This window comes from Polyodon spathula, chromosome 6 (genome assembly GCF_017654505.1).
Source record: "Polyodon spathula isolate WHYD16114869_AA chromosome 6, ASM1765450v1, whole genome shotgun sequence".
Lineage (NCBI taxonomy): Eukaryota > Metazoa > Chordata > Actinopteri > Acipenseriformes > Polyodontidae > Polyodon > Polyodon spathula.
In genome coordinates, this window is record NC_054539.1 from 50,179,088 (window position 1) to 50,199,287 (window position 20,200).

Consider the following 20,200-nt stretch of genomic DNA (forward strand, 5'->3'; position numbering starts at 1 on the left):
AAGTAGCAGCATATTATTGAACACTGGACCATGAAGAGTACTGAAGGCTAAGTTGAGACAATCAAGCTCTTACTCGGGAACCAAGCCAGCTTTAACCCTTGGGCTCTAGTAGATAAAGACAACAAAAACCCAGTGTGCCATTTAAAAGCAATTCAGGTAGTGCACCCAGTCATCTGTGTGAAAAGAAAGTGGCACGGTACATGCAGGACAGTTAACAGACTGGTGGCATTTTATTGTTATTGATTGGCTAATAAATGTTTTTTTTTTTTTTTTTTTTTTTTTTTTAAAAAAACACAACACGTTTTAAAAGCATTTTAATGACGTTGCACATATTTCACAGAGAGGGTAAGTCTACAGGTGCAGTTGAATACATCTGAAAGCCAGGTCCTTGTGCTAATCGACTACAGGCCCAGTGATCGCGAGAATTTTACTCCTATTATGTCATTTTTGATTGTGCAATAAGATGAACAATTTCATTACAATAGTTACAGTGACAGATAAATGAACACTATGTATCAAATGGCAAGATAATGTAGCAAAAATTATAACACGCAGTGCTATAGCCAACAAGCAAGCAACCGTTTCAGTAACATTACTTTTTTTTCCAGTAAATGCTTTTCCACTTAACATCAACGCTTTAAAGTGTTTATTATACATGTAGTTTTTTATACTTTGTATTAGAATTATTTAAAACATACAGTATAATGCAACTAAAGAACAAATAAAAAAACACAAAAAAGAGGAATATGTTTAAAATTACAGTTTTAAAATAGTTTCAGTATACTAATCCTTATATAACCATCATTCTTTTTTTGTCACACTTGCTGCATACAGCCCCAGCATGTGTGGTTAATAGATGATGCTAGGTTATAATGGTTTTGTATCCAAATTAATGCATGTTTATATTAGGTATAATTAGCAAAGATGATATACCTTAAAGTCTATAATGGATGGAAGTATTTTTTTTTCAGGACTCAGTATAGTAAACTTAACAAATGGAATTTGACAAATGTTTTTGGAATTTTCCAGTTGGAATCATATGTGCAGAATGAAAGAAAGTTTTTTAAAGGACCGCTGCCTTGCATACCAACAGCTAAAGGATGTAGGTGGTTCCCAAGACTCACAAAATTGAGGAAATGTTAAAATATTTAGACCCTAAACTACAGACAATTAAAAAAAAAAAATTAAAATGAAAGCTGCCCAACGTACCTCACACCTTATGTCTTAAAATTGTTTCCTTTTTTCTTTAAAAACTCTCCCTAAAATTACATCTACAATCAATGTTGAGGAACATTAGGCACAGAGTGTGACATACTGGTTCTGAGCTTGCATGCTGGAATTTCACTGTAAATGGGAGTGCAGTGTATTATCGCCATGTTATTTTTTCTTGCTGAACAGGCTGAATCTCTTCTCCTTGTCCTTCTCTTTGTCCTTCTCCCTTTTGCCAGGGCTTGAGTCGTTCATCACGGTGACGCTGGTCGGCAGGGTCTGTGCGCGGCTAGAGACCGGAGTGCTCTGACTGCTCGGGGACACCTCTGACTTATCCGAGGTGTTTGCTAATGAGATGGTCTGAATCCAGGTGTTCATTTCCTCCTGTTAAAAGAACATTTAGAAATCATTTAGAGTGTGTGGGTTGGAAAAAATTCTGATGTTGTCATACTGCTGTTGGGTATGGAGTTGCCTCCAACTGTAATGCACTTGCAAATGCACTTAAACTGTAAAAGCTACTGTGGGCTGCAGCTCAATTAATTTATTTAGTGATGTATTTTACTGAACTAGCAGTAATATAATTAATTTATTTGTACGGTTTAAACCAAGTCAATCTTTTCACTGCACGATGTAACCTACAATTCTGGTTTTATTCCCAGAAGGCACCTTTGGAAAACAAGATTTACAAAATATATTGAAACACTTCCCTGCATCAATTATGTAAGGGAGAAACAATAATAAGTTGAAATCAGTAAAAACAATTAATTTAAGTGCCGTTAGACCCGAGAAACTGTGGATTTTTATTTTCTTACCAATTCGACAGCGAGTGGTTTTTATGCCACTTAAAACAGTTCTTCCTATTTGATACTTGTTCAATAATGAGATTCAATTAATTGTTAATTGGATTTGCTTTTTTCTTTTTTATGCTTCAAAACCGTAAAATGTGTGTCACATTTTGAAAGAACATGCATTCACCAGCGGAGTGCAGAACACCACAATACTTTCAGTGCAGTAGCCTCTGCAGACCAGAGAAACTAAAATAAACAGTTTAAGCAACAGAGGAAAATGTTGCTTACTATTATGTTATTATGACAACTGACATACTATCAGTGATTTAATACAGTAAATTGGGAAGATTCTGCCAGGTATTTATACTTCTAAATATTTCATACTCTGCAGTTTCATTCCTCACCAAGTACATAAAATATTATGACACGCATTACAATTAATTTTTTTCTTTTAATTTAGAGTGACCAATTACCTACCCCCCCCCCCCAGTTGGAAAGTCCAATTATGTTTTTTCTCCTCACTGCAGCACAGATGTTCTGAGCGTTCCCCGATCTCACAAGCCTAAAGCCAGAATCGCTTTTACGCCGAACAATCCAGAGCAGAGGTTGTTAGGCTATCGATCCCAGAGAACAGAAATCAGCTCTGCTTTTTATCCACTCCAAATGTGTTCGGTGGCCAGTAGGGGTCGCTGTTGCACGTTGAGAATGAGTCCCTGCCAGTTTCCTACAGGGAGCGTCACAGCCAATGTGACGCCCCCTTCGGAGTCCCCAGACGTCCAAGCTCTGCGACTCATCCTACATTCCTAGCGGCAGCGCTTTAACTGGATGAGCCACTCGGGGCCCCTCACTTAATCATTTCTTATGCAATAATGAAAACTTACATCATCTTTGGCTTGGAAGAGGTACTCATTGCCATCCGTTATTCTGAAAAAAATATAAATAATAATAAAACATTTTAAGATCTGAATTATAATTGAGAACTACAGATCAATAATGCCTGCACCTGGATAACGACTAGCAATTGAATTCAAATTGCATAAAGCACAAAAAAACACCATGCACATGTTAACAGTTGTCTTTAGAACTGTGACACATTCCTGTGAAACACAACCCATTTTTCCCTCCGACAACTTGCATTCAGACTGCCACTGACCAGTTATTGTACAGAAAGTACAGTAATTAAATGTTTTACTTTATACTGCTTTCATTTGTTTTCTTTTTCTGTAAAACGTGTATTTCAAATAAAGCAATTCAGAAGGGAAGGTTTAAAAGTTAGAATACAAAATTATTTGTATTTCTAAAGAGACTTACCGTAACTTGAAGACATGTTTCTTCTTCTTGTAGTCTATGGCCACCTCACAGATGGCCTCTTTCAAGCTGACTGGAATCTCGCTGTGGTATGGGATGCCTTGACTGGCGTTCTTCGAATCTTTATAGAAGCCCATTTCCTGGTTGTTTATCACACAATAAACATTGTGCCAGGATCTATAAATTAAATGAAAATCAGCTTTTTTTTCAAGAATATTTAAGGAATTATTTTTTTGATCAGTTTTGATGCACCTTATTTTTCATTTTTGCAAATAGGTATGAAATTAAATTCGTATTTAAGTACCTCCTGTACTTCGTTTTCTCTGTGATACGTTACTTTGCAGCTGTGGTAAATTAGCATTTCCCCTACTATATTACTGACCAAATTAGAACAGAACAACTATAAGGAACAGATAAAGAAAGCAATTATAAATCAGACAGCTACTGTGGCTCTAAGACATGGGCTGCTCTATTCAAGTAATCCATATGGTGGTGAACCTATACAGTTCTGCTGTTTACATCACTGGCATCATACCCATGTTCATATAGTTTGTATTCTCACACACATTTCTACCATCATATAAAGCAATTAAAACAGAGTTCAGAGTTAATAGTGCTGTAGTTTTATTTTTTTAACAATTATTTGTATTCATTTTTATATTTTTCTCCCAATTTTGGAACATCCAAGTATTATTCAACCTGGCTCACCGCTGCAACCCCTGAACTAATTCAGGAGAGATGAAGACCCGCAATCGCATTCTCTGAAACGAGTGCCATCAGCCATCTGCTTTTTTTTCGCTCCACAAGCCCACCGTCCAGCCATATTCAGCACTTACAGTGTAGGACGACCATGCAGTTCCAAACTGTGTATAGGCCGGCTTGCAGGCGGCCGGCCGGCCAGCCACAGGGGTCGCTGGTGTGCGGTGAGTTAAGGACTCCCCAACCGACCTAACCCCTATCCTGCCTGAGCAAAGCTTAGCCAATTGTGAGCCGCCCCCTGGGAACTCCACGGTCGACAGTTGCATAGCTTGGATTTGAACCGGCAAAGCGGAGTGCCTTTAGCGGATGTGCCACCCGGGAACCCCCCAAAGTGCTGTAGTTCTGATTAAAGTCAGGTGAATATTTACCTGCTGGATGCCTTCTTATTGTGTCCCTCCCACTCGTGCTTGCGATGCAGAACCCCTTCCATCTGAGTAGTTATATCTTGTGATTTAGTAGGCAGTGTGGCTGTCTGAATGGAACCCCTGGCTTTGCGGTCTGATGATGGGGAGGGAGTCGGGCTGGGCTCTTTCGAGCTGGTCCTTTGCTCCGCTACTCCATTTACAATTTCACCTGCATCAACAGCATCTGTCACCTAAAGTGGAAAACCAAGCAAAACGTTAGCATCTGGGAGAGGATTGAGCTGCACCAAACGCACACACCATTTCATTTCACAGGATCATGCTCAATTGGATCAGAGGCTGTGTATTCACATTTTGTATATGCCAAAAATGTAAAAACAATTAACATAAAAATACAAATGTCTCAAACGAGACACTGAAGGATATGTGCATATGTCTAAACTGTATTTACACATAGACAAACACACTTCTCCTTTTCTATTCTCTTAATAAACATTACTGCTGATAACAAACTTCAAATATTGAATCATTTTTAGCGGTTTGCTAAGCAGCAGACCAAAGACAATAAGGTACTTCAGGTGCTGGTTTGCCGTTAAACATGATCCCACTCAATCCACCTCCAGGGATGTCTTGTTGCAATGACAACATTTTTAATTGTGTGCTTGAATTCTACTAGTATTTGGGCTCCCTGTGGTCAACGTACCCCTTTAGAACATCAGGTAGCCAATCAAAAAGCAACTTGCAACCAAGCCATGTTATAATAATTCATAGCACTATGGCTGGTAACAAATTGAGAGGATGCCCTCCCCCGCAAAAAACAAAACAAGGTACAATATGAATATAAAATGCTGCCATTACATCAGCCTCGAATTGTTAAATCCGTGATTTATTTAACAATTACACCATCTTCCCAACAAGAAGCAAATCACTCAGGCTGAACTGCAGAACTGGGATATCCCACTATTACTCACAGGGTTCCTCAGCTCTGTGGTTCAAAGAATAAGTAGCAAGTAACAGTCTGATTTTCAGATCTTTCTGCACCAGTGCAAAATCCACACATTTTCTTTTTCCATAAAATTTTTTTAAATAAAATACAGTAAATACAATTTTAGGAAATAAAAAATGTGCACATTTCATACAGGAGAGAAACTGTTAGCAAATCAAAATATAAATGCATTAGTGTTGTTGTAAATTCACATGGATGCTCAAGGTGTTATCCACGGACAAAAAAAAAAAGTGATACAGGTCAATTTCTAAGCTCACACTTCATTAAAGAACATGCAAAAAAACCCCACTAAGAGTACACCACACATATCAATACCACCACCAGTTAGGTTCTGGATTTAAAACAGGAGGTAAGGGATGAGAGGGAGAAGAAAGTTAAAAAGCAAATGTTAATAAACCATTGGGAAATAAAATTCTGTTAAAATAAATAAGAAAAATGTTTAATAAAGACACCACACCCACTCAAGTCTAAAACACAGCTAATTACCCCAGTACAAAGATAGAACCAAGGCCGCACCCATCGCTTGCTTTGTGGATCATGTTGCTTGCTGCTGCACTGTGATCGATTGCGCCTACAGATCAGCCCAATTCTCACACAGCTCTGATTGGACAAGCTGGAGAAGTCTTCCGAAGCCACTCATCCAATAAGCATTTAAAATTGGAATCCTCATGGCTTTGGCCTCAGGAAAGAGAATCTTGGGTTCCACGTTTTCCAGTCGTCATTGCATTTTCAGGAATTAATTTTTGGGAGCAGCAAGGTTATGCTAGCTAACCCAGTGAGTGACAAACGCTTAGTGCAGCTAATGCTCTAGTTGGATTATTAGCCAACTACACTTGTTCTAAATAGACAAGCACATTCTGGTCAGTGGCAGACTAGTTTTTATATAAAAGTATAAAGCAGCTGCTGTAGAAAAATGTTTTAAAGCAGCATTAATTAAAACTGTGGTCCGTTAAACAAAACATCTTCAGACCTGTCAACTGAAATCTCAGCTCTAGAAACTGCAAAGGACCCAACTGCTTCCTTTTTTTACATTTTAAATAACTGAGTTCAAGCTGCGCCATTACAACAGGTTTCTTTTTTCTTTAAAAAAGCTGCTGAAGTTGACAGATCTGGTGTTTAATGTTGTGGCATTCAGTATTAGTTTAAAAGTATAACTGCTAAAAACAAAGTGTAAAACAAAAACACAGTTGTGGGGCTAAATTAAACTATACAGTTAAACTCATTAATGCCTGCACTGAATGGCAGATACCAGCATTTGCCAACATTTAATTGTATATTGTACTTGACGTGCAAGCTGGGGCTCAGGAATAAATAAATAAAAATAAAGCCTGATAATACACTTTAATTCAGCTCAAATTTGATTATTGCACAAATTAACAAATGTTAGGTATAACAGAGTATCGTTAAAAAAAAAAAAAAAAACTAAACAAAACAACGTTATGGACATAAAAAAAATATGCATAAATATTCCTTTAATTACAAATATGCTGAAAGCATGCAAAACAATAGGATTTAACACTGTAACAAAACACAGAAGACAAACAATATTATGCAAGCAATACAAGTACAACAAAACAAATGGGACATACATCTGAAATGATTTCTTTGAATTTATTTCTGTGCAAGTTAGTCATATTTTGTTGAAAGTGAAATGTTATTTTTTTATGATTCAAATGTCTACATGCAACAAAATATGGTGACAAAACACAAACATTCACAGCAGTGCACAAAGTAACATTAACATGAAGCCAAAATAAAATGGAACTGATGCCATGAATTACAAAGACTTGAACAGAAAAAAAAAGCTTTAGAATTCTGAACCTAAAAATAAATCTGGTGGGAATTCCAGGTGATACTAAATATGGGATATGGCAAATAAATGATCAGAATTTTAAATCTAAATTATATATAAAACAAACAAAACAAGGTTTTTGTTGACAGAATATTTTGTAGGTCTCAAATTTTGTAGGTGCAAATCAACAATATGAATCTTTGTTATCTGAAGTGCTACATTATTAATGTATATTCCACAATTTTTTATAATAAATTCAAATGACAATCAAGTTTTGGAAATAAAGACTGAAAAATGTATCGCAAGAGAGACAAATAAAAAGATTGAGTTCATAACGGGAATTTTATGATTTATAGGAATAAAGTCGGGCTGTAAAGCCTTTACACCATTCAGGACATAAGCTCGCATTGGTCAAATATTAACCTTTGTACTCATACAGTAGTTCATATGCAGATCACCACACAGATAAACACAACTAATTGTAGGCTCACTTAGCCTACAGAAAGATTGATCAGTGTGAGCCAAATCAAATACATTACCGGTTAACCACTTCATCACTTCATCTATCTATCTATCTATCTATCTATCTATATATCTATATATATATATATATATATATATATATATATATATATATATATATATATATATATATATATATATATATATATATCTAGGGATATTCTATGATATATTATTAGAGATGAAAATGGGATTTTAGTCTTAAGGTATATTAGCTATCTGACATGTAAGCAAAGGCCAGGGCAACTAATGAGTATTAAAAAAGCACTGTAAGTAGCCCTATCAATTTGTTCAGAGCCATTTAGTTTGTAACATAGAAAATACATTCAAAAACTTTTTTTTTGTTCTTTGAAACAAATAAAATCATTAAACTATCCTTCAATTATTTTATTTCCCTTCATCTCATAAGGCACTTAAAATCATCCTTTTTCTATTGTTTTATAATTTATATTATTTTATATTTAATATGCTGAAGACTTTTAAATTTGATTAAAAAGTATGAAACTTTAAAATTAAATAGTTAATATAATACTACTAATTTTTTTTTTTTTTTTTTTTTTTATTTTACATTTTATAATAAAAAAGATTATTAATAAATGTTTTAATGATAATAGAAAGCCTAGTAAAATACAACTCAGACACTTCAAGAACAGTGATCAAATAATGCAAAGTTGACAGGGTTTCTCTTTCTGGTTAATAAAGAGGAAAAAAGGTTGATTCTGTTAAATAAAGTATATAGAAGTGTCTTACAGCCACATCTAGCAACGTGAAAAATAAACCGTAATTAGCCATGGGGTCTACTGGCAGGAGCAAGGAAACTAGGGAATTGAAATGGGAGTGACAAGTGATAGCTAGTGAGCATCCTGCAATTGTTCAAGTTCTAATGTAAGGATGGGTTTTACAGTCCAGAACGGGGCCGTTCATTGCCAGGTCGTCTGCTCTGAAAACTTGTGTAGTTTTGGTAGGTTTGGGAGCGGTAACTAACCCGTGGAGACTCCTGGTCCAAAGGCAATCCATTCTGAGAGATCTGCTCTCCTTTTCCGTCCCTGTAAAGACACAAAACACAATTCTCCAATTAAAAGACGCAAGCTATTTACAAAAAAACAAAATAAAGAAAGTGCTATTACTAAACCAAGAGACTGGACATTTTAATGGATGCACGAGATTTTAATGGAAGTACAAGTTACATACTACTTTAAAGTTAAAAGTTAAATTGGAAAAATAGTATAGCTTAATTAAACTTGACCACAATGGCACTGGAACAATTTATAAAGTGGGGGTGCTGAAAGCCATTGAATAAAACTGTAACCCCTGTATATGAAGGAAGCCATGCAATGCCAGGGGGTGTTACCGCACCCCCATCACCCCTAGTTCCAGCGCCCTTGCTTGACTATTCAAAATGGAAAAGAGAAATTAACACAATAAACATGGGCTCGACCTTGTTCCTGGAAACTAATATCAAGGACAGGATTAAATGAAAATGTCAGTCATTTTGTCGCTATAAAATACGACTTAATATGCCAACACAGACTTTTAATTTCAGACAAATTACTAACAGACCTTGTCCAAAGAATGCATTATTTTTGGTAACACCCATTCTAAGTGTATTCAACTTCTACTGATGCAGACTCCTACCACTGTTGTGGTGACTCTGAATCCTCTGCAGGCTGGGGGAGGGGCTCTGGTGATGGAGGCTTCCTCCTCCTCTCCTCTTCCTCTTGCAGCCTTCGAACTTCCAGTAATTCCAGCTGCAAGATGGGCAAGGCAATTACAGAAAATGTTCTGCAGTATTCTTCTGATACATACAACATTGAAACCAAAATTCTTCTGAAGTTACTTGACTGTGCAAAGAGCTTTTTTTTTTTTTTTTTTTTTTTTAAACTGTGGCTGCTAACTAGTTGATAAAAGCAGTTCATAGATAACAGAAAAGTTAAAATGAAAATTAAATGAGTGTGATAATTAAACAGAAACAACAGCTAGCTGTGTGTATATATATATATATATATATATATATATATATATATATATATATATATATATATATATATATATATATATATTAGCTTGGTCATCGATGGTATATTGTATGCTCTTTTACCAAATTGCCCTTTATCCCATGCTAGAAGTGTATATGGAAACTGGGTAGGATTGAATATATATTCATTTCCTCTTGTGTAGTAGGATAATAATAATAAATAATCTTTATTTTTATATAGCACCTTTCATAGTTGGCCACCATCACAAAGCGCTTTACAAGACACGAGACTACGTCAGCATCCTCAAGACTTTTCTGATTGAAGGATGGTTTAACAAAACAGCTCTCCTACCCACATCCTCTCTATCAGCTACCAACACCTCCCACCTTCAGTGGCTGCTGGCGAAGCAAATAAACCACCTGCTCTTAATGGAGAAACACTCACTGTTGTCAGCCTCTCCAGTGCAGAAAATCTTTCTTCCCAAGTAGCTGCCGACTTCTCAAAGGCCTCATGTCTCTTAATCAGCTTCTCCACCTCATCCACACTCAACCCAATCTCTCGGCTGGAGAGGTAGGGCTCCTGCCCCAACAGCCAGGCTTCCGCCACACCAGCATCCCGGGAAAACTGGTGCACCTCCAGTACTAGAAGAAGGAATCCCATTATATGAGACAGCTCAACACCAATTGCACAATGGATTTCAAGACATGCATTCCAGAGCAATTACATTGCTCTTGGTTTAGATAGAGCAATTCATAATTTATTTATTTTTTAAATACAAAACTTACTCAGTCTTAGCCATTCCCATCTGTCTTCCCACTTGTCAATCATGTCTTTTCTTTTATCTGTCAGCTGTAACAACTTCTCTTTAATCTGTAAGCAGCAAGTGCAGGGGCATTAACACTAGAACCGTGACAGCAGTGATATTGACACTTTTAAAATTTAAATGATTCTGCATGTGTGAAAGATACGCGGTTGTCCGTTCTTGACTTTTCCAAAATACATGTATTAAATACCCTGATGGCGTCTGAAAGGCAGGATCGCAAAAATAAAAAGTTATAATCCCCTCTACCTAGAACTGCCACAGCAGTCACTTTGACTGCCTTTTTCAATACATGTATTTATTTTGAAAATAACCTACAATATTCTATTTTTATATACAAGCCTGTTATCTCTACTGGACCTGGCAACCATTTCATCTTGAAGCTAGCCAAAGCACTTTGACAAACATTTTGATCAGAAAACTGTAAAGCAACAGCAGGCTGCAGCAGCTCAAGCTGGATTCTGTGCTGTTTTCTATGTTATTTTCGTTTTAAATTAAAAACTACTTTTGTTTTTAGAGTTTTATATGTACATACACCTGTTTACACACAAGTTTCTTTTGAAATTATTTTATTACAGTTTTTCATTTCTTGAAGTAGTGCTTTATATGTGGGAAGTTAAACCCTTTAATGTTTAATTGTTAATTTAAATACGGCGTTGGTGGTTTTAGGTATGAGTATACCAGTGGTGGTTCTAGTGTTAAGTAGAGGCAAAAAGATGTTGGAACCATTCTATTTTTAAACAAACAGATCTAGACTAACTAGTAATAAAAGCACATTTTAAAACCACAGGATTAAAAACTCCTCTACTTCCATATAATTTCAGACTCAGCTGAAACCTAGTGAGGTTTCAAGTCATTGTGAATCAGCCCCACCCACTTTAATATTGAAACGAAGAAACAACGTGGCAACAATTTGGTGAGCCAGATCATCTATATCTTTTGGTTTAACGGAGCCCCCCTTTTCTTATTCACCATGTGAATAATGATGGCATGACGTTCTGGAATAAGACATTAGAATATCCATCCATCTATTACATTATACACACATACGCTCCAGGATCTGGCAATGGAATGTGAAACAAGCAATGTGATTGAACGAGCAAGGTTCCAGCTGTCCGCATATTGGATGGATACGGACAGTTGGATTCTTGTCACATATTCTAAATGACTGCGCTGTCTCACAGAATTTAAAGTACCAGTAGCCATCCTGGTTTACAGTTACAGGTACAGTTACCAGCAAAAAATTTGATTTGGATGAAGAACAATTAAATGAAAAAATGCAATTAAAAAAATAATGTCTTTCAGGACAAAACAAAAAGCTAACTCAGAGGGGGATTTTTTTTTTTTTTTTTTTTTTTTTTTTAACTCAATGTTGTCTCAACTCTGCCCCCTGGTGGATCTTATCAGTGGCCAGATGTACTTACTTTTGCATGTTTCAAGAAGTTAGTGTGTAGTTCAAAGTTATAAACCCTGCCCCCTTTTCCCCTGTGGGGAATAATTACATCCTGTATTTTATTTTTTTGATTTAGTACAAAACGGTCTGCTTTGTACTAACAAACAATCAAAACAATCAAAAAAAAGGGGTTTTAGGTCAAACTGGACCTAATTTTTACGTTAGTCCGGAGTCCCACATGCATATGCAGCTTATATGTCTGAAGAGCACCAACCTCCGTGTTACGGGGCTCGGTAGGAATATTAAGTCACATAGTGGCCTGGTGGGACAGCCCGGAACAACGTATGTATGTTAAAAATATATCTCCCAGGTCCATGATATACACTAGATAGTATATATATATAGATATAGATAGATATATATATATCTATATATATCGTTAAATTTAAAGATCTTTTAAGAGTTTGTTTAATTCTTTTTAGATAAAATCGTTTTCAAAACGAAAACGCCTACTCCCCTTTATATTAACAATGTACAGAAGTTTATATATATATATATATATATATATATATATATATATATATATATATATATATATATATATATATATATATATACACACACATAGCTCTGGAAAAAATTAAGAGACCACTGCAAAATGATCAGTTTCTCTGGTTTTACTATTTATAGGTATGTGTTTGGGTAAAATGAACATTTTTGTTTTATTCTATAAACTACTGACAACATTTCTCCCAAATTCCAAATAAAAATATTGTCATTTAGAGCATTTATTTGCAGAAAATGACAACTGGTCAAAATAACAAAAATGCAGTGTTGTCAGACCTCGAATAATGCAAAGAAAATAAGTTCAGATTCATTTTTAAACAACACAATACTAATGTTTTAATTTAGGAAGAGTTCAGAAATCAATATTTGGTGAAATAACCCTGATTTTCATGCATCTTGGCATGCTCTCCACCAGTCTTTCACATTGATGTTGGATGACTTTATGCCACTCCTGGTGCAAAAATTCAAGCAGCTGGGCTTTGTTTGATGGCTTGTGACCATCCATCTTCCTCTTGATCATATTCCAGAGTGCGAGACACTGTGGCTTGTAGGCCTCTCCAGGTCTCCGTCTAACCATTAGACGACCAGGTGTTGGGCAAAGCTGAAAACTGGACTCATCTGGGGGTGCTTCAGCAAGGCTGGAATCGGGCAGATTTGTCTTTGTGAAGGGCGCATGAATCAAGCCAAGTACAAGGTTGTCCTGAAAGAAAACTTGTTTCCTTCTGCTCTGACAATGTTTTTCCAGCAGGACAATGTTCCAAGCCACACAGCCAGGTCAATCAAGGTGTGGATGGAGGACCACCAGATCAAGACCCTGTCATGGCCAGCCCAATCTCCAGACCTGAACCCCATTGAAAACCTCTGGAATATGATCAAGAGGAAGATGGATGGTCACAAGCCATCAAAGCAAGCCCAGCTGCTTGAATTTTTGCACCAGGAGTGGCATAAAGTCATCCAACATCAATGTGAAAGACTGGTGGAGAGCATGCCAAGATGCATGAAAGCTGTGCTTGAAAATCAGGGTTATTCCACCAAATATTGATTTCTGAACTCTTCCTAAGTTAAAACCATTAGTATTGTGTTTAAAAATGAATCTGAACTTATTTCCTTTGCATTATTCGAGGTCTAACAACACTGCATCTTTTCTGTTATTTTGACCAGTTGTCATTTTCTGCAAATAAATGCTCTAAATGACAATATTTTTATTTGGAATTTGGGAGAAATGTTGTCAGTAGTTTATAGAATAAAACAAATGTTCATTTTACCCAAACACATACCTATAAATAGTAAAACCAGAGAAACTGATCATTTTGCAGTGGTCTCTTAATTTTTTCCAGAACTGTGTATGTGTGTGTGTGTGTGTGTGTGTGAGTGTGTGTGTGTGTGTGCATATATATATATATATATATATATATAAAAACACACACACACACACACACACACACAGCCTTGCAAAAGTATTCAGACCCCCTGACCAATTCTCTCATATTACTGAATTACAAATAGTACATTGAAATTTCGTTCTGTTTGATATTTTATTTTTAAACACTGAAACTCAGAATCAATTATTGTAAGGTGACACTGGTTTTATGTTGGGAAATATTAAAAAAAATATATATAAAAAACTGAAATATCTTGCTTGCATAAGTATTCAACCCCTGTGCTGTGGAAGCTTTTGTGGTCAGATGAGACCAAGATAGAGCTTTTTGGCCAAAACTCAAAGCGCTATTGGTTGGGCAAACCTAACACCGCCCATGCCTCAAGACACACCATCCCCTACAGTGAAGTATGGTGGTGGCAGCATCATGCTGTGGGGATGCTTCTCATCAGCAGGGACTGGACATCTTGTTACAACTGAAGGAAGAATGGATGGAGCAAAATACAGAAAAATACTGCAAGAGAATCTGCTTCAGTCCGCTAAAAAACTGAAGCTTGGGAGGAAATTCACCTTTCAGCAGGACAATGATCCCAAGCACAAGGCCAAAGCAACACTGGAGTGGCTCAAGAACAAAAAGGTGAATGTCCCACAGTGGCCCAGTCAAAGTCCCGATCTAAATCCCATTCAGAATCTGTGGCACTATTTGAAAATTGCAGTCCACAGGCGTCGTCCAACCAACCTGAACAACCTGGAGCAAATCTGCCAAGAAGAATGGGCCAAAATCACTCCAACACTGTGTGCAAAGCTGGTACATACTTACCCCAAAAGGTGGCTCTACCAAATATTAATGTGTGGGGGTTGAATACTTGCAAGCAAGATATTTCAGTTTATTTTTCTTAAAAATATTTCCCAACATAAAACCAATGTCACCTTACAATAATTGATTTTGAGTTTCAGTGTTTTAAAATAAAATATCGAACAGAACGAAATTTCAATGTACCATTTGTAATTCAGTAAGATGAGAGAATTGGTCAGGGGACTGAATACTTTTGCAAGGCACTGTATGTGTGTGTGTGTGTGTGTGTGTGTGTATATAATATATATATATATATATATATATATATATATATATATATATATATATATATATATATATATATATATATGTGCTGATGGGGGATAACGGTGATGCACTTTGTAACAGATACATGGGAAAGTTTTTTTTAAAAGTTGTGTTTTATTGTGATCTACAGTACTCTGTGTGTCACCAGAGCAAACAATATCTGCTTTCTCTAGTTGCAACTCAATACATACTTCAGCTGAAGCACATCTGTTGTCAAGAGAATGAATACACTACCTCCTCTGATGCGTAGTGTTTCCGTGCCAGGAGGGACTTGCCGAGCTCAATGCAGGTAGTAAAACTATCGTTGCGGGCATCAATTTCTGCTTTAATTCCCTGGTGGTTATTCATCAGTAACTCGACCGACGAAACATCCCTGCAGAGGAACACATCAGTAATCAAACGAACGTGTAATCATTAGCAGGCTCACTAAAACCTCTTCACATAGAACCAAAATCAATCATTAAATGTGCTTGAGTGCATATGTTTTTATTTCTCAATGCAAATGATGAAATTCATAACATTATATTGACCGGTTTCAGTAGTCTCACATAGTGCTGCTGACATCTTCCAGCCCTATTGCTCAGGTGACCTATAGAAGCTCCACAGGTAACTGACTATGTTCAATGGATTTTGATACTTGCCCAGTTATGCAGTCGCTGTAAATGTTTCTAACCAGACGCCTAGAAGGATTTTTACTTGGTCAAAGACAGGAGCAGGTTAATAAATACACTGTATGCAGACAGGAGTAAATTAAGGTATTTCAGCAGTATAGTAGTATCTATTGGCAGTATCAAGACAAAAAGTGAAACACAGTGAATGACTGTAGGCGCTTGGTCAAGTCTAAGCGGCCTGAATGTGTGCCCTTTATAGACATAGTTGAGAGAGGCTTTCAGTGCACTAAACAGTCCTTTAAACCCTATTGGCAGGGGTTTCCAGACTGTCTTTGCACATTAGATATCCCATAGCAATCCATCACCTGTGCAGTAGAGGACCACTACAGAAAAACTGCCTGCATGGATGACAACTAGGCAAGAGATAGACCCACACATACATAATGCCTTTTAAATAGGCATACACCAGGGCATTCAGTATATTGAAACAGACTTATATGCTGTCAGTATTTACATCATACAAACAAGTTTATGAATGGCTGTGGCTAGAAATAATGTTGTTTTTTTCCCCTTCTTAAAGTGGATTTTGTAGATTATGGGATGAATGCGGAATATAGCTGGTTTATACTTTTATTTTATTTTTTTAAATCTTGTATATGGTGTATAATCATCTATCTGTAAAGAGTTGTGCCAAGGACTCTTTATACAAGATTATTCTATCATGATGATATGAAGATAATAAACCATGTTGATGTAAATTTGAAAAAGTGAGATTCTCCTACCAGCATTCAGCAAGTTTCTGTGTTCCGATGCAGAGGGCAAGTCTGGATCTTGTATAAAAGGATTTACCATATTAATAATATGGCTACTACAGTTCTGATTATAATGTTAGCACATATATTACATACCATGACATAACCCTTTATCCTTGCATACCTGGGTTTTTCCTGGGACTCAATCAGACGGATGACGTCCTCCATCCAGAGCATGAGGTCTCGCACCATGCTGAAGAAGCGGAACTTGTCACCAGTGTCAAACAGTCGGACCCGACGGTCCTCGCAGGAATCCAGCAGCATCTTCCAGGCTTCCAGCACTTCATTCTCTCTCTTCTGGATATCATCAGCCTTGTCTCCTGCATAGGCAGACTGCAGACGGGCAGCATCCTCTTGCAACTGTCTCACCTGGCAAAACAACAGAGACAACAAACATGTAAACAAACTATTTAAAACTAGGCTCGTGTTTTTTTTGTAGTTTAAACTCCCAGTAAACTCTGGTATTGTATATTTAGGAAAAAGTTGTTTGATGAATCTGTACTTTTACACAACCCCACAAAAAAATAAAAAATAGGTTATTATCATAACACTGAAAAGTAACCATTACCGAATGAGTGATTATATCCTAAAATATATCAAAGCTGCTTGCACAGCCTGCGACAGACATGGCCCACACCGAGGGCATAAAATGACAGCTCACAGACCTCAACGTCATTTTCCTTCAAGCCTGCTGCAATCAAGGATGCAGCGATCTTGACGGTTAATGGTTACATTTCATGTATGAGGATCGGTCTGAGGCCATCCAGCTTGGGCACAAGGAAGTACCTGGAGTAGAACCCTTCCTCCATTGGAGGTCTATCACGCGAATAGCCCATTTTTGCACAAGGCCGGTGCAGGACTTAAACAGGCTGTAGTGCACAATATATGCATTATTAATCTGAATTAATTTGAATTTTTATAGAGAGCAGTGAAATAGTTTCTAGCTCAGTGTGACCTTCTGATTCCGTTTCTGACATTTACACAAAGTCCATTAAGTTGCAAATACGTAGACAAAGCTAACACTGTAATACTTCAATGAAACTACTTCAGTCATAAGGCAAATCAAACAGCCTCTCACTAGTCCCACCTAATTAAGCTTTAAACAGTGGAATCTACCAAAGCCATCCAAATAATTTTTAAATACAACAGACTTCAGTCATCACCAGGGATCACAGAAATCTATTTGCTGCGTAATAACACGGAAAAACAGATTTTCTATGTTGTTGGAGAATGTTTTGTGTGGGGCAAAAAACATGCAAGGCTTTTTTTTTTTGTTTGATAACCAAATCAACACACTTATCACAAAGGCAATTGTGCTTTAAATTTACTTAACTGCTTCCGATGCACAGAGGTCAAGGTTGAACGAGGCACACTGTTAGTGTCACATTCATACTGAAACGTAGCTGCAGCTTACTTCAGTACCCAGTGCATTGTCACTACTGAACAAGCTGTTAAAGATGCCGAAAATGATAAAAAAAAAAAATCACCCCAAAGATTGGGTCAAGAAGGTTGGCAATACCCATCCAGATGACAGACTCAGAGATAAACTAATATGAATAATGTTAGTATTTTTAATTTTTAGAAGTAAAATTGTAGGCTTTTAATTGCAAATAACTTTTTATTTATTTATTTATTTTTTACTGCAGAAAACTAGGATCCCTTGTGATCACTTACTATCTAGGAACGTACAGTTGGTTGCCTTTGCCGATTGCATTTTCGTTTACAGACACTTCAGTGTACAAGGAAAGACTAATTGAGTTCAGATTTGCATTTTAATTTTCATTAAAATGGTTGCTACAGATTGCTTTTTCATGTACAGATAGTGTGCAAGGAGAGACGAATAGATGTAAGACTTGCGATTGATTTTTCATAGGTTTCAGTTAACTGAATAGAAAGTAGATCAATCTGAAATGTCTGTAAACGAAAAAGCAAACCGACAATCAACTTTACATTCCCTTTACTATCTTCCAGCACACCATTTTCAGATAAAAAAGCCATTTCCTATTTCTCAACAGATGATTCTTAAGTCCTAACCACTTATAAATGAAGAATTTGTAAGACAGGAGTGCAGTAGAAATACCTGTGAGCCCAAGGCCTGGATGTCGTGCTCGAATGTTGTGTGCATTCGCTGGAGTGCTTCCACGGTGTTCTGGTCTCGGCCCAGCTCCTCGGGCAACTTCTTGTGTTTGTCGTGGATGCGCCCAAGGATCTCCTTGGCATCGTGGTAAAATTTGTGCAGTTCGTAAGAGGCGGCCAGGATCTGTGTTCTGGTGTCAATGAGCTCCAACAGGTCTGCCCAGGCCTCATTGAGACCGTCCTTCCACTCTGCGATCGTGGCAGCGTCTGAATGTCCAGAATTGATCAGCTCATCCGCCATGTGGTTGACGGCATCCACTCGCTCCTGCCCAATGCTGCCGGTGTCACGGGCAAACTCGCGGAAACGTTCCTGCAGCATCTGAGATTGGACAAAAGAACCGTTCACACACATAAATCAAGTATATACTAATTTCTCTGGATTTATGTTTTCTGTGTTTTTTGAGAATGCTTTGTTTTAACAATCTGTGCATGTCTCGTTCCCCAAACCCCAAAGCTGTATACAAATTTTAAAATCAATCCAATAAACCTTTCAAGAAATCAATGTAATTAAACAATAATGAAGACGTACAGTGACGTGTTCGTAGTCTTGTCCCAGCTCGTGTGACCCGGCAACCACTTCCCTCTCTGCGATCCACTGTTCCAGGTCATCTACCTCTCGGTTCAGCTGGAAGAGCCGATTCCTCTCATCAAGCTTCCCCCGCCTCTCCTCAGACAGGTCCTTCAAGCCGGCATAGAGTTTGTCCACTTGAGATTGTCGCATGCCGATACGTTCACTGCAAGGGCATAAATCAAACCGGAATATTAAAAGGCTACCAGACTGAGCTTTCCACCACATGTAACAGAAATAACAATATGTAATTCAGCTTGAGAGACCACAAGGGAAATATGGAGACCATATGAGAAAACATAAAATACAATGACTTAACCAGCAAAGACATTTGTTTGAAAGCGCTGCAGTTTTTCTTGGCTTCTCTCCTACAAAAACATATCAAATTTGCCCATCTACTGCTCGGTATTTGAGCCATTTCCTCTATTGTTAGTGGCACGTTGTAACAAATGCTCCTATGCAGTTAGCGTTTATTGCTTCAAGGTACTGCAAAGAAAAACAAGGAGACAAACTCAAGAGTTGTGATTGTGGAACAGACCTCTCAGGATGTCCAGCTGCTACTAATGCACGGCTGGTCTTGGAGAGCTGGTGCACTGTCTCAGCATAATCTTCTACAGCCTGCTCCAAAATCTGGTGCTTCTTCAGCATTGCAACTGCGCTCTGCTCATCCTAAACACAGCAATAAAGAGTTTATTAACAGCGTGGTAAAAGCAAACAGCTAGAAGATCCTGGTTTCCAGCCCCAGCTCGCCTAATAAATTTACCGTTACAGTTGCCCTCCTTGCATCTTAATTGCCTCTGGTAAAACTAGGTATAGGCAGGACTGTCAGCATCACCTTGAGTAAAATATCTAATTTTAATCTTTCACATTATTACAATATACCAAACACCAGATGTCATCCAAATGACTTTTAAAGCTTAACAGACATGTCTGCTTAACAGATACTACTGTCAGCAGCTGTTTCCATAGAAACAGTGATTGCAAAAGAAAGACATGCTATAAAAACAGTACCAACCTTGGCCTTCTCTTCTGACATCATGTACAGCTCCTGTTCACTCATCCAGGCCTCG

The 20,200-nt window shown here is 37.3% G+C and overlaps 1 protein-coding gene across 4 annotated transcripts in view; it reads right to left on the reverse strand.

The window, feature by feature from the left end:
• Nucleotides 1–288: 288 nt before the first annotated feature.
• Nucleotides 289–20,200, reverse strand: part of LOC121317289 (spectrin beta chain, non-erythrocytic 1) — a 124,558-nt gene continuing 104,646 nt past the window's right edge. For 2 of the 4 annotated variants that reach the window (XM_041253062.1, XM_041253063.1), the window contains 15 exons: nt 20,146–20,200; nt 19,669–19,799; nt 19,092–19,296; nt 18,507–18,881; nt 16,551–16,795; nt 16,397–16,444; nt 15,238–15,376; nt 10,508–10,592; nt 10,167–10,363; nt 9,382–9,494; nt 8,732–8,792; nt 4,433–4,659; nt 3,309–3,482; nt 2,879–2,921; nt 289–1,593 (listed from right to left, as the gene is read on the reverse strand). The exon at nt 20,146–20,200 is cut by the window's right edge and continues 224 nt beyond it. In XM_041253062.1, the coding sequence (XP_041108996.1) occupies nt 1,378–1,593; nt 2,879–2,921; nt 3,309–3,482; nt 4,433–4,659; nt 8,732–8,792; nt 9,382–9,494; nt 10,167–10,363; nt 10,508–10,592; nt 15,238–15,376; nt 16,397–16,444; nt 16,551–16,795; nt 18,507–18,881; nt 19,092–19,296; nt 19,669–19,799; nt 20,146–20,200 (2,314 nt within the window). In that variant the 3' untranslated portion in view covers nt 289–1,377. The remainder of the gene's footprint in view (nt 1,594–2,878; nt 2,922–3,308; nt 3,483–4,432; nt 4,660–8,731; nt 8,793–9,381; nt 9,495–10,166; nt 10,364–10,507; nt 10,593–15,237; nt 15,377–16,396; nt 16,445–16,550; nt 16,796–18,506; nt 18,882–19,091; nt 19,297–19,668; nt 19,800–20,145) is intronic. The other 2 variants (XM_041253064.1, XM_041253065.1) reach the window with 1 other exon arrangement.